Genomic DNA, 20,057 nt, shown 5'->3' on the forward strand with positions numbered 1-20,057 from the left:
ATAATATATATATGTTAAACACTGGTATCATTTTGGTTCTCATTATTGGCTGATAAACAAAGTTCCAGTTAACAGAATCAATCAGTATCAAAAAGGATAAAATGGTATTGGAACATCTCTAGTGTAATTGACTGATAGCACAACCTTTGTTTACCAAAGCAAGTTTGGGTGCTGTAAAATACAGTCAAGCATACAATATACAAATATAATTATATCAAAAGAATCGTCAATTTCCATGATGATGTTTAAACAGATCTCTAGTCATTGTAGCAGCATTTTAGCAGGTTTATCTAGGAAAATTCTAGGAAATTACTCTGGAAATCTAGAGATTAAAAACTACTATTTCCTTGTTCTTTCTGAAATATTAAAATAAATGACTGGATATTTACCAGGACGGGACCGAATGCTTTGAAGCTTCTGTCATTGCCATGGATACCAACATCCGAATCAATATTTGAATGCTGCAGGGTTTTGGAGATGTTGCGTCAGCTGCACTCTTTAATTAGTCTCAAACAAATTAATGAAAAACAAATGCGTGAACAGTAATTTATTAAGCCCCAAATATGGTATTCAGTATAGTCATAATGTATATACGTTGTTTTATAACCACCTCTGTTTTCATATAATTAGTACCAGATGACAATGTCCCCACCAGGAAAGTAAAATTATACTTTTATTTCATTATTTTAAGTTTATATTAATCAAACAAGAGGATGGATTAATTATAGGATTTAATACTCTCATTAAATATAAATATTGTTTATTTCTGAGCCAACAATAATTAAAAAAAAAAAAACTACAAACATATTTTGGTGCCATGTTAAGGTTGTGCACCACAATATATTTGGTGCTCCGTGTTAGTCGTAACTCTCAATGTGATTGACTTTTAAGGCTAAGCATTAGGACCAAAAAAATAAAATAGCAATTGAGTGAAATTAATATCAAATATAACAACAGACATAATGTTTATGTGATGGATTTCTTATTTAAAGCAACTCTCCTGGATGAAATGTGAATCTAAATCTGTCATGCTTTGGAAAATGGATGTCTGTAATGTTGAGAACACATGATCCATGTTAGCTGGGCTAAAAGCTAAACAGACTGGTGCGGTCATTTAAACAACAGCTTAAACAAATCATAAGTGCTCTTTTTGACCCATTTATTTATTGTCTTATAAGTAGTAAGAATTTAGTGTTTGTACTTATGGTAATCATGTATTTAGCTGCACTGTTCTTGTATTGTACATAAGACAAATATCCCTACTAAATGTATTTGGTACAGTATGTCGGTGTGAGACACCTGCATTTTCAAATTCACACATCATCTGTGAATTTGTTCAAAACATGAAGCAAAAATGATCAATTTGTACTTACGAATCAGTATCCCTAATAGTGTGTGGCATGAGGTTCAGAGCGCCAAACAAACACGCTGGTTATTGATTTAGGGAGATGCCAAATTCATCTGCTGTTGAAAAGTCGATGGGGAGGCACGTGGCCGGGGTGAGTGCTGCTGCTGTCTGCTCTGCTGCTGCTGCTGCTGCTGCTGCTGCTGCACGGTCAGCTCCACAGTGTCATTTGAATACTGGATGTGTTTGTTTGGGCTTCTTTCGTCCGCCGGGGTCAGGGTGAAGTCAGGTTCAGCACAGGAAGGTCAAACTACAATCTGATACTGCAACTGGCAATAGTTCACTGCACTTGACTTATCACAAATATGTTATTAACTTCTCAAAGAAAGGGCTGCTGTTATTGTAAAAATACCGGCTTAGAAACAAAGTGGAATACTTGACTTTTAGAGTTCAAATCATGTGCATCTGTATTATAATGGCAGCCTGACCCCACTAGCTTTAACAGATTATTTCTGATAAAACTAATAAAAACATAATTTGGTGCCATGTTAAGGCTGTGCACCCACTATATGTGGCACCCCGTGTGAGGCCTAAAACAAACAAGTCTACACATTGGAGAGAGAGGGGTTAAACAGAATGAGCTAAAATGAAAAACTAAAGACAAACTGACTCATGTTAATGAAAGGAAAGCGACCTGATCATCCCCATGACGTCACCACAGAATCTGTCAGCCAATGATAATCTTATTAGAATGTACTAATCACTCAGAGTACACTGAAGAACACAACTCAGCTGGTTTTCATAATTCCTTAATGTGAACTTGTTAATTTATTTATTTGTTGTTGGGGGCGGGGGCGGGTGTAGAGCAAATTGCATAGATGTAAAATGTAGGTCACTACCCTTTCTTAGATTATTGATTTGTTAATGGCTGTATTTTTTTATTGTTGACAATAAGTCTTCATTTATAAGTCACAAGTCATATGTACTTAAGTTGTAATATTTTAACTTAAAGGGGTGTGAGTATGTTTACAATTTTGTGTATTACCTGTTCTTTTTGTTTTGTAAAGATATAATTAAGACCTGGGAATTAAGTTGAATAGAAAAGCTGATAAAAGTTCTTTTTTTAATTTTACATAAGTTAAAAAGTGTTGATGAATTTATGAGAAAAAAAATGCATCTGACAAGTGCAGCTACAATTTCTTGCCTTAGAGGTTACCGAGGCCAAACTATCCAGGAAGGGAACACAGGAAGTGATGCCGCTGCAGCTTTAAGTAACTGTGTGGAAACATGGAGCCCCTCTGAACCCTGCTGTATTCATCTGAGATGAAACCTCAAGAGGGAAAGACAAACAGTATGACTTTATTTCAGACTTTTTGTTTCACTATTCAGAAAGCTCCCTTTAATGACAAACAGTGACATGATCACCTTTCTTTCTGGAAGTATGGAGACTCAAAATGTTCAGTATTAAATGAATACAATAAATAACCACATCAACAAGGAATGAAAAAAAATCACCTGTAAAAATTGTTTTATAAAGTTTTAAAAAGAAATTTGGATTGTTTTACAATTTCATAGTATGGAAGCCCTGAGAGACAAACGGGACAAAAACAATTCTGTTGATCCATTTGCTAAATCTGTCTTTGAATGCAAATCAAACACAAGGGCCGACATGTTCATTAAAAAAAAGATTTTAAAACAAGGATGATTGTGATAGCACACTTCTATACCTATGTTATCAGTAGGTATTAGTAGTATTGTGTTTTAATGTAAATATTTTTAATATGGTTGGTTGTGGTGCAAGTCTCAGCCTCTTGTGGCCAGAATGAGCATTACAACAACAACCACTTCAAAAATGACAAAAAATCACAACATATTTAAAACAAATAAAACTTTTCACCATTGTTAAACACAGGAGAGAAAAAAAAATCAACCACCAGATTTTTTTTTTCTCATTTGCTTCTCAGGGCTTTTGTACTTTGTATTTTGTTTGTATTATTTGTTGCACAATGTCTTATTTATTTTTTTGTGTAATATTGACCACTGTGAGTCTCCATATGAAAAACCAAATACTCTTCTTGGTCTCACCAGATAATAAACTGTAAAATAGGACCAACAGTAAATATAAAACTCTACTTAATGTAATTATTCAGCTGAATTTTTGGTATTAAACTAAAAAAAAATCAAAGGAAGCTACACTTGACTGAACATCAAAATGAGGCATCAAATCATTTTGTAGTGTTTAATAATTCATTCTTCACAAAGTTATGCAAAAAAATGTCAATCATAATGGATTCTGAAATATTAATGTTTCAAAACATTCATTTGCCCTTTTTTCAGTGATATCCTTTTTGTAGAACATAACACAGACAGATAAATGACAGGAAATGATTCTGTGCCTCATTTTGGCTTTCAGTTTTAAATTTCCTCTTCCTCTCCTCCTGCTACAAAAACCCACTGGTTTAATTAAAGGCTGCAGAGATGTTACATTTTTTAATATTCAAAGTTGGTCGCTCTGCATTTTGTCCAACTCTGAGGACTCAGGGTACAACATGGACACTGCACAATATTCCTGCTGTATGGAACATGATTAGAACACAACACTGACCTTGTGATTAATCTCAGAATTTAGTGTTCCTAATCTTATTCCATACACATAATCAACTGTTATCAGTGTCCAGCAGTGATAGTTGACTCGTTGGAGCATCTGTAACAGCAGCACAAACTCAAATTCAAAATGGACATAAAATGGAATTAAAAGAACATACCAGCATTTTCTGTTTTAATTTCAGTACGATGCAAAACAGAACTCATGGAGACTTGAAACTTGCTTGTTAGGTAATCCATCGCATGCTTTTAATGTCACATTATAGTTGTGTGGTGGTGCGATGCAGAATATTCAGATCAATCTGCACTTACAACTGCGTCACCATGACATGAAAAAAAAAAAGAGTAAAAGCAGACATGATGTTCACTGTGGCTGATTACTTTTAGCGAACGCAAGCAGGTTTCATGTCTCTGCATGTTGATTATCAAAGTGCACTGAAAGAAATGAAAAACAACAGCTGCCTGGACAACATTCAGGAAAAACTGTCAATTGGAAAATGGTCAGCAGCAGTTCTGTCAGTACTGCAATAAACACTGGTATGGTCCTTTAATTACATTTGACAAAGTCCAGAGAGACAAGTGTGAAAAAAACCTGGTGATCCATTTTCTGAGTCTGATCTAAAGTGTCTTCTCTCCTGTGATTATGACTTAAAGAACAGGTGGGGAAAACTTTTGCAGGATAATTTTTGATGCCTTTCATGCAGTGGACAAAAAAACCCACCAACACCCACTAACATCTCATTTTTTTCCCCTTATTCCAGCACGATGTGATGAAGGCTTGTCGCCTTCAACAGTAATTTCTGTAACCTGTCAGTCAGCTATGAGTTTGAATAAGAGACCGGCCCATTCATGGAGAAAAAACATTAGGCAAACTCATCTGCAGACAAACTGAAAGGATTTCATTGCCTATTTTTAGCAGCATTTTTATTTATTTATTTATTTATTTTTTACTGCATATACAGGCTAATTTTAGACTTTTTTGTTGCTGATTAAACTACATTTTAGGCCAAAAGAAAGATATGACATTAATGTTACATCATTTGCACACAACATATGTACCTTGCATTTGGAGTTCATGGAGGAATAAAACTCTCTTGAAAATAAATATGAAAGCTTTTAGTGCCGCTTAGAACAAAACCTTTCCTTGCCAAGGAATATTAAAAAATAAATAAACAAATACTGAGACAAATAGTGTTGTGCAGGTCGACCCACAACCCACAGGTCCTGTTGGTCACTCTCTGCCATTATCATGTGTGGGGCTAAGTCTATAGTTTATTTATGCTGTGTCATATTTGTGAGTCTTACACTGTTTTAACAATAGCTAGCTGCTAGCAAGCTACATTTCAGGAGCAGACTGGTCAAGATCAACAGTGACAGCTTATGACTTGATGAATGATGTTTTCACTGGAAGGCAATTAGAGAGATGGGCAGAGCAAATAAGGTTTTGATATGTTCTATATTATTATAAATTATATTTTATAATTAATAATACATACATTGATTTGATTTGATTTTAGCTATCATTTTGTTGCCGAAAAAAATCTTACGGCGAAAAACATGGGGTAGTGGTGCACTTCAGCCTCTTGTGGCCAAAATGGGTATCGCAACAACAAAGGCTTAGAAAAATGAAAAAATAAAAATAGTACACATTTCAGCTGACAAAATGTTTTTCACTGTTATTAAACACAGGAGAGAAAAAAAAAGTAAAAAAAAAAAGAAAAAGAAAAGAAAATTCACCACCTAAAACGTATTTTTTCAAATATTCACATGAAAACAGTTAGAAATGGATTCACCAGATCTTTTTTTTCTCACTTGCCTCTCAGGGCTTCTATGTTTTTAACAGTTGGTCTTAGCCATGTAGCGTGGAGCGCTGAGTCTGCATGTTTTCCAATCAGAATTTGGGGTTCAAGGATTGGAGGGAAACCTGCAGACTCTGGTGCCACAGTGGTGCGTTACTCATACCAACAAACCTGGGACTGAGCTTCTGCTCTGCACGGTCAGCTGAACAGCTGTAACACTGCAGTCTTCTTCATAATGTTTGAGTTTCCAGCTGTCCAGAACATCTCAGAATGCAGCGAGGCACAACAGTTCTTATTTAAACCTTGAGCAGTGGTTATCAGGAAGAGTTTTCCCTTCTGGAAGTTAGTATTCTGGAATCAAATGCCTTCAATTTGCAATTACAGTTTGGTGGCACACTAAATGAAGTACTTATTGAATCCGATCTGTTTACAGAATGGGGTAATCGGGGCCACTTGAATCTCAGATTGTGATTTTGGAGGTTTTCTTTAAGTTTAGTTGAACAGACTCTAAGCACTTATCTACCTGGATGATTCAGCATACCTCTTCTTATGGGTAAGGACTGTATAATAGACATGTAGACAGTTTCTGTGGCATTGTTTCTAACTTTTTACAGTGGTTACTTCATTGTATTTGTATATTTTGGTGAGCCATTTTTTACGTGTCCTTTTTTTGAGTACCTGCAACATGACTGTTATATGCAGATTCAGCATTTTTTTGATTTCCTTTTTTATCTTTGAATGTTCAAATGACCTGTGTTTTGTTCGGATTTTTTTGTAAATATTGTGCAACACGTCATGTTTTGTTTATTTGATATGAAAAAGGTTTTAAAGAAAAAAACAGCATTTTGCCTAGAGGCAATTTTTGTTGAGAAATAAAAGAAAAAGCATGAGGATTCTACAGCGTGGTGTCGGTGTGTGGATTTGATTAAATATCTGTTGACAAAATGTTTGCTGTTTTGTTAAGAAGCATTTAATCTGAATATAATATAAAGCATCATCATTTCTCATGAAATTACTGTATATAAATGACTATACACAGATACACACATGTTCTAATCAAGTCTGCGACTTAGAAAAAAGTCTTTTAAGCTTTTAAAGTCCATGTGACAGAAGCAAACAGATCCTCTGAGGAGTCTGCTCTGTAATCCACTGTGTTGTTTGTGCACAGTCTTAAAAACTCAGACAGATGCTTTTAAAAAAGATACAAGCCTTTCCTGTTCGTACCCACACGTAGGCATTATAAGGTGCTTCGAATCCAAAACAGACTGGGCTTTGGCACTGAGTCCGCTGCCTCATCATGGCTGACTGACTGGTTTTGGCCCCGTTGGGTCAACGCTGGTGGCTGGATCACTCATACAGTCACGGACCTGTTTGTGACCCAGCTGGGCTGTGGAACACAGCTCCTACGGCCATGATGTTAGCCCTGTTCCCTCACTTCTTCATGATAGACGAGATATCCAGAAACATGCTCTGAAAAAGACAAGAAGACAGCTTTGACTTTGACTATTGGACATCAAAAATACCACCATCATACACCTGGAATTTAGTAAAGAAAGCATATGGAAGGATGTAGAATTTGGTAGGGATGGTAGGGACGTGTCCCTACAAATCCAGGGACTACTGAATGGTCCCTGGCAATAATTTTGATCAAAAAATTTAAAATGTTATCACTGTTAGTATCTAATCGATGTTTCCAGTATTATGCCAAAGCATCTGTGCTGATTATAGATGCAAAACAATGTGTTGGAAAAGGGCAGGCACCTTCAAACATTAACTTGGCAGGTATCTATCACAGGCTAACTAAAACATCTTTTCCACTGATAAAAGCCTTCATTGTCGTTCTTTGCTCTTCTTTCAATGAAGAAATTCTCTAAAGTTCTAATATAACTGATGCTATCACAGTATCTATGCTAAACTCTTCAGCTGCCATTGTTTGTTTGAGGCAAGTCACTTCCATGGATGCATCTGGCTGTCATCACACCTAAAACCACGCCCATAGCTGCCAGTAGTCCCACCTAGGATGCTGATTGGCTGCATCGCTTTTGGTGCAGACACAAACGGTTAACTTGGAGCCTGGCAAGATGGATTTTCATGGGACTTTCTTGCGAGTCCAGCTGCCTCACAAGGTAACCTACCAATAACCACTGATCTCTTTTTGCTGCCAAAACATTTAATATATGAATTAAGCAACAGGCAATAAATCTAGTGAGTTACTCAGACCATCATGGGAAAGAGAAATATACACAAATCTATTGTTTTTTTTATGTATTTATGTAACTATGGTATTGGTAGTCTGTATCAGCCAATACACAAAGATCATGTATCTGAATTGGTATTAAGAAGGGGAAAAAAATGAAATAAAACATCTAATTTCACAGTTTCACATCTGTGAAGGAGAACACGAATGATGACCGAATCCTTTAAGTCTATTTACCCCAAAATATGTCTATGTCTGTAGCACTTTGATTGATGATTTTTTAAATCTAAAACTGTACATGAACTGTATGGAGCCCAGCTGGTTGTTAAACAATGACATGTCTTTAACAAATGTTAAATGTTAAACAGATAAGTTTAATGCAATGTTCTGTTCACTCAATTGCATAATAATTTGATAGCACAGTTACTGATTAGTGTGTATAAATGACTAATTCCACTCCATAGCTATTTGTTCATTAAAGATTAGTTATAAACTTGAAAAAGCAAACCGCATCTGTTGAGAAACCTAATATACAATCTTTTTGCTTTTAGATGTATTTAATTTAGACTGTACTGATCTCTTCGGAGAAATGTTTGACCTCTCATTTGTTTGGTCAGGACTGAAGGGCATTATCTGAAATAACTTTGGAGCAGTTTGATTTCTTCTCATTACTCTCACTGGGACCATTGACTGGACAGAGGCTGCCAATTTGCCACTTTTGGGCTTCGTCCAGATCAACACAAATGAGCTTTCTCTCTCCCTCTCTCTTTTCAAAAGCACCACTTCATTTCTGCTGCTCTCTGTTAACACTGAAGCCTCTTCATCACTTTTTTTCTCTCATATTTTGCCCAAATTTGTAGTAGATGAAATACTTAACTTCATAACTCTACCAGTGAACAAGCTTCAGAGCAACTTTATTCCTTTGACTTCTTTGATAATACACCAGCAGAAGCCTCATGTTTCATACACAGAACTGACAAACACTATTATGCTCTAGACAACACTATCAGATAAAACCCAGGTAGGGACTAAGCTAATCTCTGATTGCCAGGTGTTATCTATGGCAGAGAATTAAAAAGAGAAAAGAGAAAAACATTTTTTTTATCCTGTTTGAATGGTGCCAGGAATAACACACATGATATTTGTCCATTTAATAGTTTTATGACAAACTGTGACTTTCTTGGCTTGGAAATGTATCTTTCAAAGTATCAAAATGTGAGGAAATGTAATTAGACAGAAGCTAACATTAGCCGCTGAAGCTGCGATGCCTGTGTATTTTCATACCGGGATGCTGTTGCACATCAGTGTGTCTGATAAGTTACAAGGGATAGCAATATTGGTTTTGGTGATGTGTATTGTGTGAGATGGGAGTAGTTTACTAAGCAGTTTCATACAAAACTAGGATAACTTTGCAACACATCCTCGCACCTAAAACTACAGAACACGTCGATTGCCACTGATTCCCAAAATGAGCTGGAGAATACCAGCAACAGGCGTACCAGACATTAATTCAGCTGATGTTAAACATGGTTTACGTCATGTAATGACAACAGCTTGGTTAAGTTTAGGCATCAAAACTACTTGATTGGGTTTAGGAAAAGATTATGGTTTGGGGCAAAATAAGTATGTTTTGTATATCAATACATGCTTGGATGATGGAAGTGATGTGACAGAGGTCACCTACATAACAAGACCACCCTGACTGCCTCTCTACACAGACCTTCTTGCTCTTTAATTTCTACAGTCATGGTCACGACAACAACAAAAGGTTGCCACTTAACAAAAATATAAATATGAGTCATAATAAACTGCTTGTACAGATGACCTATACCACCATTTTTCTGGTGAGGACAGGCTTAACTTCGCCTCTGATGTTCTCAACTATTGTGAACTGTTTTTTGGACACAAGATAATCTCTGCTCTTTACTTGCCATTGACATTCTTCGGCCTCCGGCAGGTGGCATCATGGGCATGTCTCCCTGCAGGGAGCCCAGTTCATCTGACTCCTCTGACGTATGTAAGGAAGGGCTTGTGCAACCACTTATGGAGGACAAGCTCTCAGATGGTGGCCTGATCATGAAGCTGGTCTTCCTGGGGTTGGGGATCATGACTTCGCTCGCCATTGAATCCCTTCGCTCATCCTCATCCAGGACTCTGACAGCCCTGGGCCTTACGTTGCTAGCGGACAGGAGAGCTTCAAAATGACTAGGGTGAGGGTGGTCTTCCTCGTGGGGATCCTCATGATGACTGGCTGAATTTTCCTCCACATTGGGCAGAGCAGAAGCCCAGGCTGGATGGTGGTCCACCATGGCTGTGTGGACCTCTGGTCCTTCATGGGTTTGGGGGACTTGGATTGAATAGTTCTGGCCTGGCCTGGGTGGCATCCTAGGTTGGGGGCAGATATAGCTGGTCTGACTGTGTCCCAGGTGAGCCAAGCTGTTATGTCTTGATCCATCCTGGTTGGCTTTGAGCCCAGTGTTGTAATGAGGAGGCTTCATGTCCGCCTCTGGAATCACCTTGAAGGTCTGAGTCAAAGGCCCATTGTGAGGTGAAACATTACTCATCACACAGAGGTGTGGTAAGGATGCCTTCTTCTTGGATTTTAAAATAAAACTGTCATCTTCCGTGTACCTCTCTCCATAAAGTGTCTGTTTGATTTTCCTGATGCCCAGGTGGGATATTTCCAGAATGTTGAGGAAAAGTGAGACACCAGCGATGACGATCATGAAGACCATGAAGATGGTCTTCTCTGTCGGCCTGGAGATGTAACAGTCCACACTGTTGGGACAAGGCTGCCTCTCACACTTATAGAGTGGCTTCAGTTGGATGCCATAGAGAATATACTGGCCCAGGATGAAGCAGACCTCCACCGCAGAGCGTGTAAGGATATGGATGATGTAGGTTCTCAACAGAGAGCCTCTGAGAGGAGCCTTCTTCACCTTCTTCTGCTCATCCAGCCTCCTCAGCTCCCTCTCCATGCGCTTATGGTCATCCACCGCCAACTCAGCCTCGTCCATCTCCTCCTTCAGCTGGGCCCGTTTGCGGTGGCGCTCCTTCTCCAGTGTTCGGATGCAGTAGAGGGCGTGGCCCATGTAGACCAGCGAGGGTGCAGAGACAAAGATAACCTGCAGGACCCAGAAGCGAATGAGGGAGATGGGGAAGGCACGGTCATAACAGACCGCCTTGCAGCCTGGCTGGTCAGTGTTGCAGACAAACTCAGACTGCTCATCATCCCATACGTCCTCAGCGGCTGCACCCAGGATCAGCATGCGGAAGATGAAGAGAATGGTTAGCCAGATCTTGCCCACGATGGTGGAATGAATGTGGACCTCTTCTAGGATGCTGCCCAGCAGGTTCCAGTCACCCATGGTCAGCTTCACACCACTTCAATGCCGCATGTCCTCAAACTGTGGAGACACAACAACACATTACCCTCAGCAGAGCCACATAGTGGGTCAGTTTTCGCTAAGAAATTGTGAAGGAGACGTACACTTTATTACAACACAGTCTCATGGGAGTTTGTGAAATAGTCAGAAATTTCAGTCTATTAGATTTGTGTACATGGAACTTTCAAACTACTGTATTATCCACTGTTGTTCTCATTTCTTGGTCAAATTAGCATTATTAAATCTGGTCTGATTACACTTTCAAAATAAAGGTCTTGCTTAAATTTAGGTGCAAAATTATTTGGTTAGATTTAGGCAAAGATTGCAGTTTGGATCAAAATAACTACTCCCTTATGACATTCGCAACATTTTTGTCTCAAACAGGAACAAACCAAACCCTGGTCTCCTGTGGGAAAGTCCTGTCCACCCCGTCCTCCTGCCTACATGGACTTTCTCACTCTTCATATTATACTCAATATGATTACTAAGATCATGTGGCAACATAATTTAGAATAAATCCAACAAGACAACCAATACAGTCAGATGATCAGACATGCTATAAACAATTAGTGAGGGTAGCTAGATAAGCTGCAGCTGTAGCTTGGCATTGTTTTTTGATTTCCAAGCGGTGCAGGCAAAAATGCATCTGACACAAAACTTGTGATTTAGCAATGAGCGACACATGAAGGTTGGGGTGGTGCCTGGTGACTTTCTCAAATTACAGTAAAACAGTACACTAAAATGTGTTTCAGGAGCCTCTGAAAGCAGGACACAATATGTCAGTTTGCTGGTCGCAGTCTTTTCTGTATTACACCTAAGCAGTGCACTAAAATGTTTCTGAAAAAATTTTGGGTGAAATATAGGGAATGCACTAACAGAACCTTCATTAATATTTGATCAGAACTGCCTAGTTTAATAGTTTGAACTGAGTTTCATGAACTTGAGGCGTGGACAAACCTGCTAACTGGACACAATTGGATAGATTTACCACCAATCAGAGCAGCGTGAAATGGGTCTTTTCAAATCTGGACCAATGTTGTCAATCATTTTATAGACCCTATACCATATTAAATAAACGGTTGTGATTGGCCCAACCAGATCCATGGCTGGTAGAATTCTGACTGAATGGAAGGTGGTCAAGACGTATCTGCCAAAGCAAATAAAAACATGAGCTCAGCAGATTCCTCTGTCAACCATGTCAACCAGTGCAACAGTTTTTGGACAGTACGGTCCAGAGGGAGGAGATATTTTGGATACACACACAGCACTTGTTAGTGGGATATGTTCATTGTTAGTTTAATGTTGTTGAATTTACATTGAGAATGTATTAAGATAAATGCTGGACCAATCAGCATCTAGATATATAATTTACATAGCTAGTTGATGAGAAATTTGACAGCTGCTTTGTTCCTCCATTTTTAAATTGCTGCGACGACTCACATCCTAGAGAGTAGTGTGCTCATCCAATCAGGTGCAGGAGGATTCGTGTTGCTGTCTGACTGAGGGAGATAGCTATCAGTCATGTGTTGTACAGCAAACATCTGGTTGGGCTAAAGAGGAGAGGAGAGAAGCCAAACTGTGGTCTGACACTGTGATGTCACTTAATTACATAATTTCTTATTAAGAAAGTGTATGTGCATTTGCATATGTACTATGACAGGGAAATCCCAGCCTAAAGTAGAATTTAGATGCACAGTGTTTCCAATACAGTGACTGAAGCTGGAAGATTACGAATTTAAAGTGATATATGATAAGAAAGTGAAATAGTGGTTCAGTTTTTGGACTTTCGTATGAGGTATTCAGTTAAAAGAGTTTTGAATAAAGGTCCTATACTATACCCCAGTATACTACCATTGTTAGAGCTCAGTGACAGCAGCCGTCCTATTAGTATAAAGGCAGCTCTTTGTGTGCAGCATCTGAGTCCAAGACAAATTTTCCAGGGACAAGAAAGTATATTGTATTGTATTGTATTGTATCATATCATATTGTATTATATTATATCATATCACACTGTATTGCCTCATTGTATCATATTGTATCATATTGCATTGTATGGCATTGTATGGCATCGATTGTATCGTTATATATCATATCATATTCACAACATTCAACGAATTGAATCATATTGTATCGCATTGTATTACATCGTATCATATCACATTGCATCGCATCGCATCACTTTGGATCACATTGCATCGTATCTTATAATGTTACATCTTATTGCATTGCATTGTATTGCATCATGTCATATCATACACCGTATCATAACATATATCACATTGCATTGTATTGAACTACATCATACTGAATTGTATGGCATCGTATTGTATTGTATCACACTGCATTACATCAGTTCAGATCACATTGTATGTTATCATATCGTATCGTACCGCATTGGATTGCATCATATCATATCATATCACATTGCATCGCATTGTGTTGCATTGTATCAAATCGTAACAGATCATGTCTTACCGCATCCTATAGCAATGTACTGCGTCATATCTTATAGCATTTGTATGAGTTCACAATCTGTAAAAAGAGGATGACTTAGCTTCAGTGACGGTCTTGTATCACTCATGTTTAAACCAGGGTTGCCAAACTCAATTTCATTTCAGGCCACACCAGCATTAAGGTTGCCCTCAAACGGCCAGCTGGATGTGCAAGACTACAAAAATCTATCTGCTATTACATAATTGCCTCTACATTTGATTATTATTGGATGCCTTCAGTGTGCACGTAACATATAATCAGAATGCATTCTGGGCTATGTAGTTCATAGATACCATCCTGCATAACACAGCATGGACTTGTATTACACAAACTACATTCTTTGCAAGCTCTTGTGGGCCACATTAAATGATGTTCTTGAGTTTGACAAGTTTTTCAAGAATCTGACATCCAACCAGTCGAGGCTGATGGCCACCCATCGCAAAACCTAGTTCTGCACAAGGTTCCTGACTAGTAAAAGGAAGTTTTCTCTCATCACTGTTGCCAAGTGCTTACCAATGGTGGGAATAAAATAAGAAAGAGTACAACCTAAAACCTGCTCTATGTGAAAAGTGCTCTGAGATAACTGGCTTGAAATATGTTGTTGTCATGACCAGCATTTAATGCTCATACAGAGGTGTTCATAAACATAATAAAATTGAACTGCACAGTGCCTGCAAACAAAATGCAACTTCTACTTTATGGTGGATTTTTCCTACTATGCCACTTGAATGGTTTTCTGTTAGGTCATAAATTTATTTTGCAATACCAATTATAAATTAAAGTATGACATTTACATTCTTGGACCAATGTGTTGCACACTTTTGTAAGTATCGGATTACAGCAAACATCTGAGCAGCACTTACATATCACTGGTGTGGGTTCCCTCTTTGCCTCTTGATGCACTTCATTGTGTTTACATGCGTCCCAGGAAGTGACTGCGTCTGTATGGCTACCCCATGGAGGTGTATGGCGGTCCTCTTGTGCTGGTCCCAAACTCCCGTCCACATCCCTCAGCTCTCCGCTGTCCTTGTCTCTCTGTGTATCTGTGCGTTGCCTGTGTGGTTGGGAGTGCTCTCCCGTGTTACATGCTGGGTTCACAGGATGTGAGCATCGATCGCCTCCCGACGGGACAATGCCCCCCAACCCCCCTCCCTTCTCCCACGCCAGCGGTGCCAACTCCAACCAGTACCATCAATATGACCCTCTCTGACAGAGGGAGATGATATTATTTTAATGCTCTGTCTTTCATGTACTTCTGCTGCCGTCAACATAAACATGTAACTGAGCCGACAGGGAGGCCTTTATGTTTAACTGGGGTCAACTCTCTAATGTGGAGGATGTGGTTTAATGGATCATGTCCCACCTGCCATCCTGCACACAGCCTTCAATTTGGGATATGGGGGTTATGCATGTCAGTCCATGTACATGCATGCATGACTGCCTGGCATCCCTGCTGTGTAAATTCAATCCAACAAAGTATGTGGACGGACACTGGAAAAGTCTTCATGTGAAAATCACATGTACACTCCCACATGGCAATCATGATAGGACCTTGTGATTAACATTTGGATTTTGCACCGCTCAATATTGTTAGATTAACAATTTGTCAAATGGCTCAGTGTAATGTGAAAGGTGTCCCTTGTAGTGATGAACCCACAGAGAATGATCAACTCAGCCCTCATCTCTAATGAGCTTTATAGCATTATAGCATTATGCTGTATAACCCACCTCCTACATTATATTAAAATATGTTCCCAATATAAAAGTGCTGTAAAATAAAAAGCATAACAGCATCTTTTACCTCATGCATTGTTTTCCCTCCTCTGTGTCCTTTATATATGCAAGTAGGCAGCTGATGTCAGTGACAAATGCACAAGCAAGCTGTATTATTATCAGCTTTGGAAAAAAATTAACCTAACGTTAGCTAGCAAGCTAATGTATACTTGAGCACGAAAGATCATTCTTGCCCATGGAAACAGTAAGCTCAGCAACAGACAGCAGACAGACAGGTGTAGACGAGTTGGTCAACAAGCTTTGCATTTAGCGGCTACATAGACAAATATTTCCCTCAGGAGGTGGTGGAGACCAAAAACAGAGCTAAAAGAGAGCGAATATTGAACTGACACTCATCAGGTGGACACAAACATGACTGACTGAATGCTGAATGCTCGAAATTTTCTCAGTAAACAATCGACTCTTTGCTAATATTAACATAGATTCACCATAACAACTTTAAATCTAGTTCCAGCTCAGTTATTTCAGTTTTAAAATGACATCCAGATCTCCCTGAATCAAAACTGTTAAAATTCTTCATTTATGTTATTGAAGTCCCACACCTGCAGTTCAAAACACAAGATTTTCTGTTCACTATAATGTCAGCCATAAGTTTAATAACTAAAGTTCGGTTCTTAGTTAGTTTTATCCTCATATTAAAACCAGTTAAGCGATGTTCATATCAGGGACCTGAGCCTGGATCCGAGTACACCTTACAGCAAAGTCCAGTTCATTTCATTTGTGTGAGCACTGTGTACTGTGCACTGGTATGGTTTGTTGATCCATGCTCGGGTCCATTCGACAAGGTGGTCACAAGCATGGCTCATTTGTATTCAGGTATAAAACACAACCGTACCATAACAAGGAAGTGGACTGCTACTGGGATCTTTCAGCTGGCTTGGTTGGCTGGCTTTTCTACAAAATAGCATAAACAAATGTTGTGTAGATGATGATGATGCAAAAGTATTTGGGTACAGAACAAAATTACTAATGTGAAAACTACCCAGCAGGGAAGAGGCAATTGTACTCAGGCACAGCATGAAGAAATTGCACCTAATGAGAAAACATCAGAAGAGACATAAAATATTCTAATCCACCTTTAACAGCACACAAGGGGCTTTGATCCATTGTTAACAGAAAAATACTGATGAGTGCAGCTTAAAAAAATACCTTGTAAAAAATTCACATGGAGATATATTTATTTTTCTTTATTTCCCTCAAAGTTAAAACACAATGTTCTTGACTTGGAGTTTTGATTTTTACTCTGCAACTATGCTGGGGAAATGCATTTTAAAGATATATTTTAAAAGTTCAAACTCTTGGCTATTAAACCTCGTAACAGGCCAACCTCAAAGTGATTTTATTTGTTTTATACATTATATTTTTTAAAGTGTCTCTGAGTTCTCTTAATGTTAATCAAAATACACATTTTCAAACCATAATTCATATTTAGTTTTGATTTAGAAGAACTACAGAGTCGACATGTTATGGTTGAGACACATCTGATTGATTGAATTAATTTGTCTAAAAATCTAGAGTTTACCAGTGTTTGAGCAGTATTCCTGTCTTTTTTAAACCAGGAAATGAGACAGGGGTCCTTAGGGTATAGCTAACCCTTTTTCATACCCATTTATATACCTGTGTTATCAGTAGCTATTGTTAGTTTTAGATTTTGAAGGCTTTTAAAACATTTTTAAATTGTTTGAAGTATGAACTGTTGTCTGGCACAGATCACGTTTAGAAATTTAAAAAATTCAAGCAAACAAAATCATTTTATAATTGACCTTATTTCAGTCCTTAAATTTAAATTTCTGCCCAAAAACTGGAATTAGAGTGGTATGAATAATTTTTAAAAGATTTATTGGTAGGACATAGTTCTCATTTATCTTTTGTAAATGTCTGTACACTGTTAAAACATTGTTAATTAATTCTGCTGCACACACATTAGCTCAGTTGTGTATGATGTTCTGAGCAGGTGGTTTGGTTTATACCAGAATGCACTGCTGTGTGTCATAAAGCTGTTAAACAGAGACATGACAGGGGCCAGACTGGATGCTGACACTCTCCTGGCGAGGGAGGCCCACAGACCCCCTCCCTCCCTCGGTGCACAGAGTAAAGCAATAGTACATATTACTGGCTTGATTCGAGAGCCCTGGTGCTTGGCTGCATAAAATGACCAGCTGTGCCTGGAGGGCCTTTAATTAGGTTTCCATCGCGCTCTGAGAGAGTCAATGGAGCATTGATTTGATTTTCCCTTCAGAAGGCTGTGGTCGCTGAGGCCAAAAGCCAGATGTCACACCAGGATCATTGGGTTACACAACCAACCAGCGGCTGCTTCATCGGGAGCGCCGTCCCCCGGCCTGACTGACAGCTGGGGGCGTGACTTTGTCCAGTCTGTCTGTTTGTTGACACCAGACCTCACCTCACCCACATGTTGGTCCTCATATCCTTGTTATGGCACTCAGTTCATGTAGTAACCCAGCTTACCAGGCAGCTGATGATGGAATACAACAATCTACATTTATTCAAGTATTTAATTTATTTAATTTTGCTCTTTTAATCAAGGAGTATTTCCATTTTATGCTACTTCACACTTCAAACTATGTTACATTCAGAGGATCAATGTACTGTTTATTGCACATTTATTAAACAGCTAGTTCTTATCTTGCAAATTTGAGATTTTACATACAACGTTATGATACGCTTCTAAAATATAATGAGTTGTTATAGATCCTGACAGTATGTAATTAAAGTTCCTACAAGGAGTTTTTAGCTGGTGATGAAACAGTCTCAATTTAATACTAATGCCTCTATATGACCTACATAAGTAAACAAGATCATCAGCGAGAGGATTGGCTATAGTTGTTCTCATTCTCCTTGAAATGAGATAAAAGCATCCTATGTTTACATTCTGCCAGGAAAAGTTGCAGTGAGTAGTACATTAGCCAGTTAAAGGAGCAATATGTAGACACTGCATGTGCAAAAATGATTGCATCAGTTGAAATAGTGAGTTGGAGCCATAGACTATATATTAAATAGGTGGAAATTGTTTAATACAATATGAGCCATGATTTTAATGAGTTTGCCCTGGCCCCTCCTCCCCAGACTCGGGGAAGTTCAGATCATCTACAGGAGCTCTGTAACATCTGGCATTCATCTGAACTCTGATTAATGTGATAAAGATAAACAAAAAGTTATTCTATCCCAGGATAGAAGCTTCAAAGGAGGACACTGCTGCTGAGTAGCCAGTATTTCTCCTTGATGTCTGATGACATATCATGGTCTCACTGTTCCTTTTAAAAGACGCTGGAGGTGACTTTCATGACAATAATTTTATTTTGGACATTGTATTCTGTAGCTGAAGCAGAGAAAACACTACCACTTTTGTTCACAGGTGTTGCAAAAATCACCACAATGAATGTTCTTTGTAATAACTTTAGCAGATTAACTCCATGTGTTAAATCCACCTACTATAACATTAAAATACTGCTTACACAATAATGCATAAGCAATAATAATCTTGATCAAATAATTGAAATATGCTAATCATACAAAGGCGTTTTGCCTTTTGACAGCAGACAGCAGAGTTCATGATAAAGAGACAGTAAACAGGGTGAAAGAGAGGGGAATGACAGGACAGGACCCCAGCCAGAATTGAACTGTTAATGTTGTTTGGTGTACGCCTTGTCCATTAGCCCCCCCCAACCAACTGTTTTTATTTTTTTATGCTAAATTACAGTATGGTGATAAGAGTTGATCCTGAATGTATGAAGTGTTATGATTGTATTAGAGCAGTGCTTCCTAAATGTTTTCAGCTCTCGACGAGATACTTGGTGTTTTGCAGGGACCAAAAATACATCATGAATTGTCATTGTCACATTTGAAAAACATGCTTAAATAGCCTGAAGTGTCTTGTGCCACTGTAAGGTCGGGTGACGTTAGAGCATAGATTTGGGAGGAGGCTCTGTTTGTCTGATACTTCTGCTGCCTTCTGTGGTTGAGGTAAATAAAGGCCCTGGTCACTTTTTGAGGAAATAAGATTTACATTTTAATCTGCCAACTGACACACTGTTACCCCTTTTTGGGCTCATTTTGGAAATGCTACTTTAGTACAATTTGGATGTTAGATGAACTGATGTCAATGAAGAGACCTGAGTGAAGAGTTTTGAAAATGTGAACTAAATGGCGCTCAGCTTGTGGTGCTCAAAGCACCAAAAAATACATCTGAAAAACCATCAACATCACCAACATCTGACCTCGTTAGTTAGGATAATCCACACACCTTGTTGTGAGCAGTTTCTGTAAGAACTGTTTTTTTTTTTCTATAAGAAAAAAGTAGTTCCAGTAGATTCTAAAGTAGTTCTGGTAGACTCCACTGCAGAAAAAAAGTAGTTCCTACTTAGACTTCTCACAACAAGGTGGATTATTTTGAACAACCGAGTCATGGTTTCTGGAAAGAT

At 38.4% G+C, this 20,057-nt stretch overlaps 1 protein-coding gene across 1 annotated transcript; it reads right to left on the reverse strand.

Annotated features, from left to right (window-relative positions):
* Positions 1–9,822: 9,822 nt before the first annotated feature.
* gja10a (gap junction protein alpha 10 a) lies at positions 9,823–14,926 on the reverse strand. Its single transcript, XM_084743005.1, has 2 exons — positions 14,688–14,926; positions 9,823–11,352 (listed from the first exon to the last, which is right to left on the reverse strand). The coding sequence occupies exon 2, from the start codon at positions 11,311–11,313 to the stop codon at positions 9,823–9,825; it is 1,491 nt and encodes a 496-aa protein (XP_084599131.1). The 5' UTR covers positions 11,314–11,352; positions 14,688–14,926.
* Positions 14,927–20,057: the final 5,131 nt, after the last annotated feature.

The sequence above is a fragment of the Lutjanus erythropterus genome, chromosome 18 (genome assembly GCF_056507025.1).
Source record: "Lutjanus erythropterus isolate fLutEry1 chromosome 18, fLutEry1.hap2, whole genome shotgun sequence".
NCBI lineage: Eukaryota > Metazoa > Chordata > Actinopteri > Lutjaniformes > Lutjanidae > Lutjanus > Lutjanus erythropterus.

Coding starts and splice junctions, on each gene's coding strand:
- gja10a (XM_084743005.1), bottom strand. CDS start 11,313: ATGGGTGACTGGAACCTGCTGGGCAGCATCCTAGAAGAGGTCCACATT.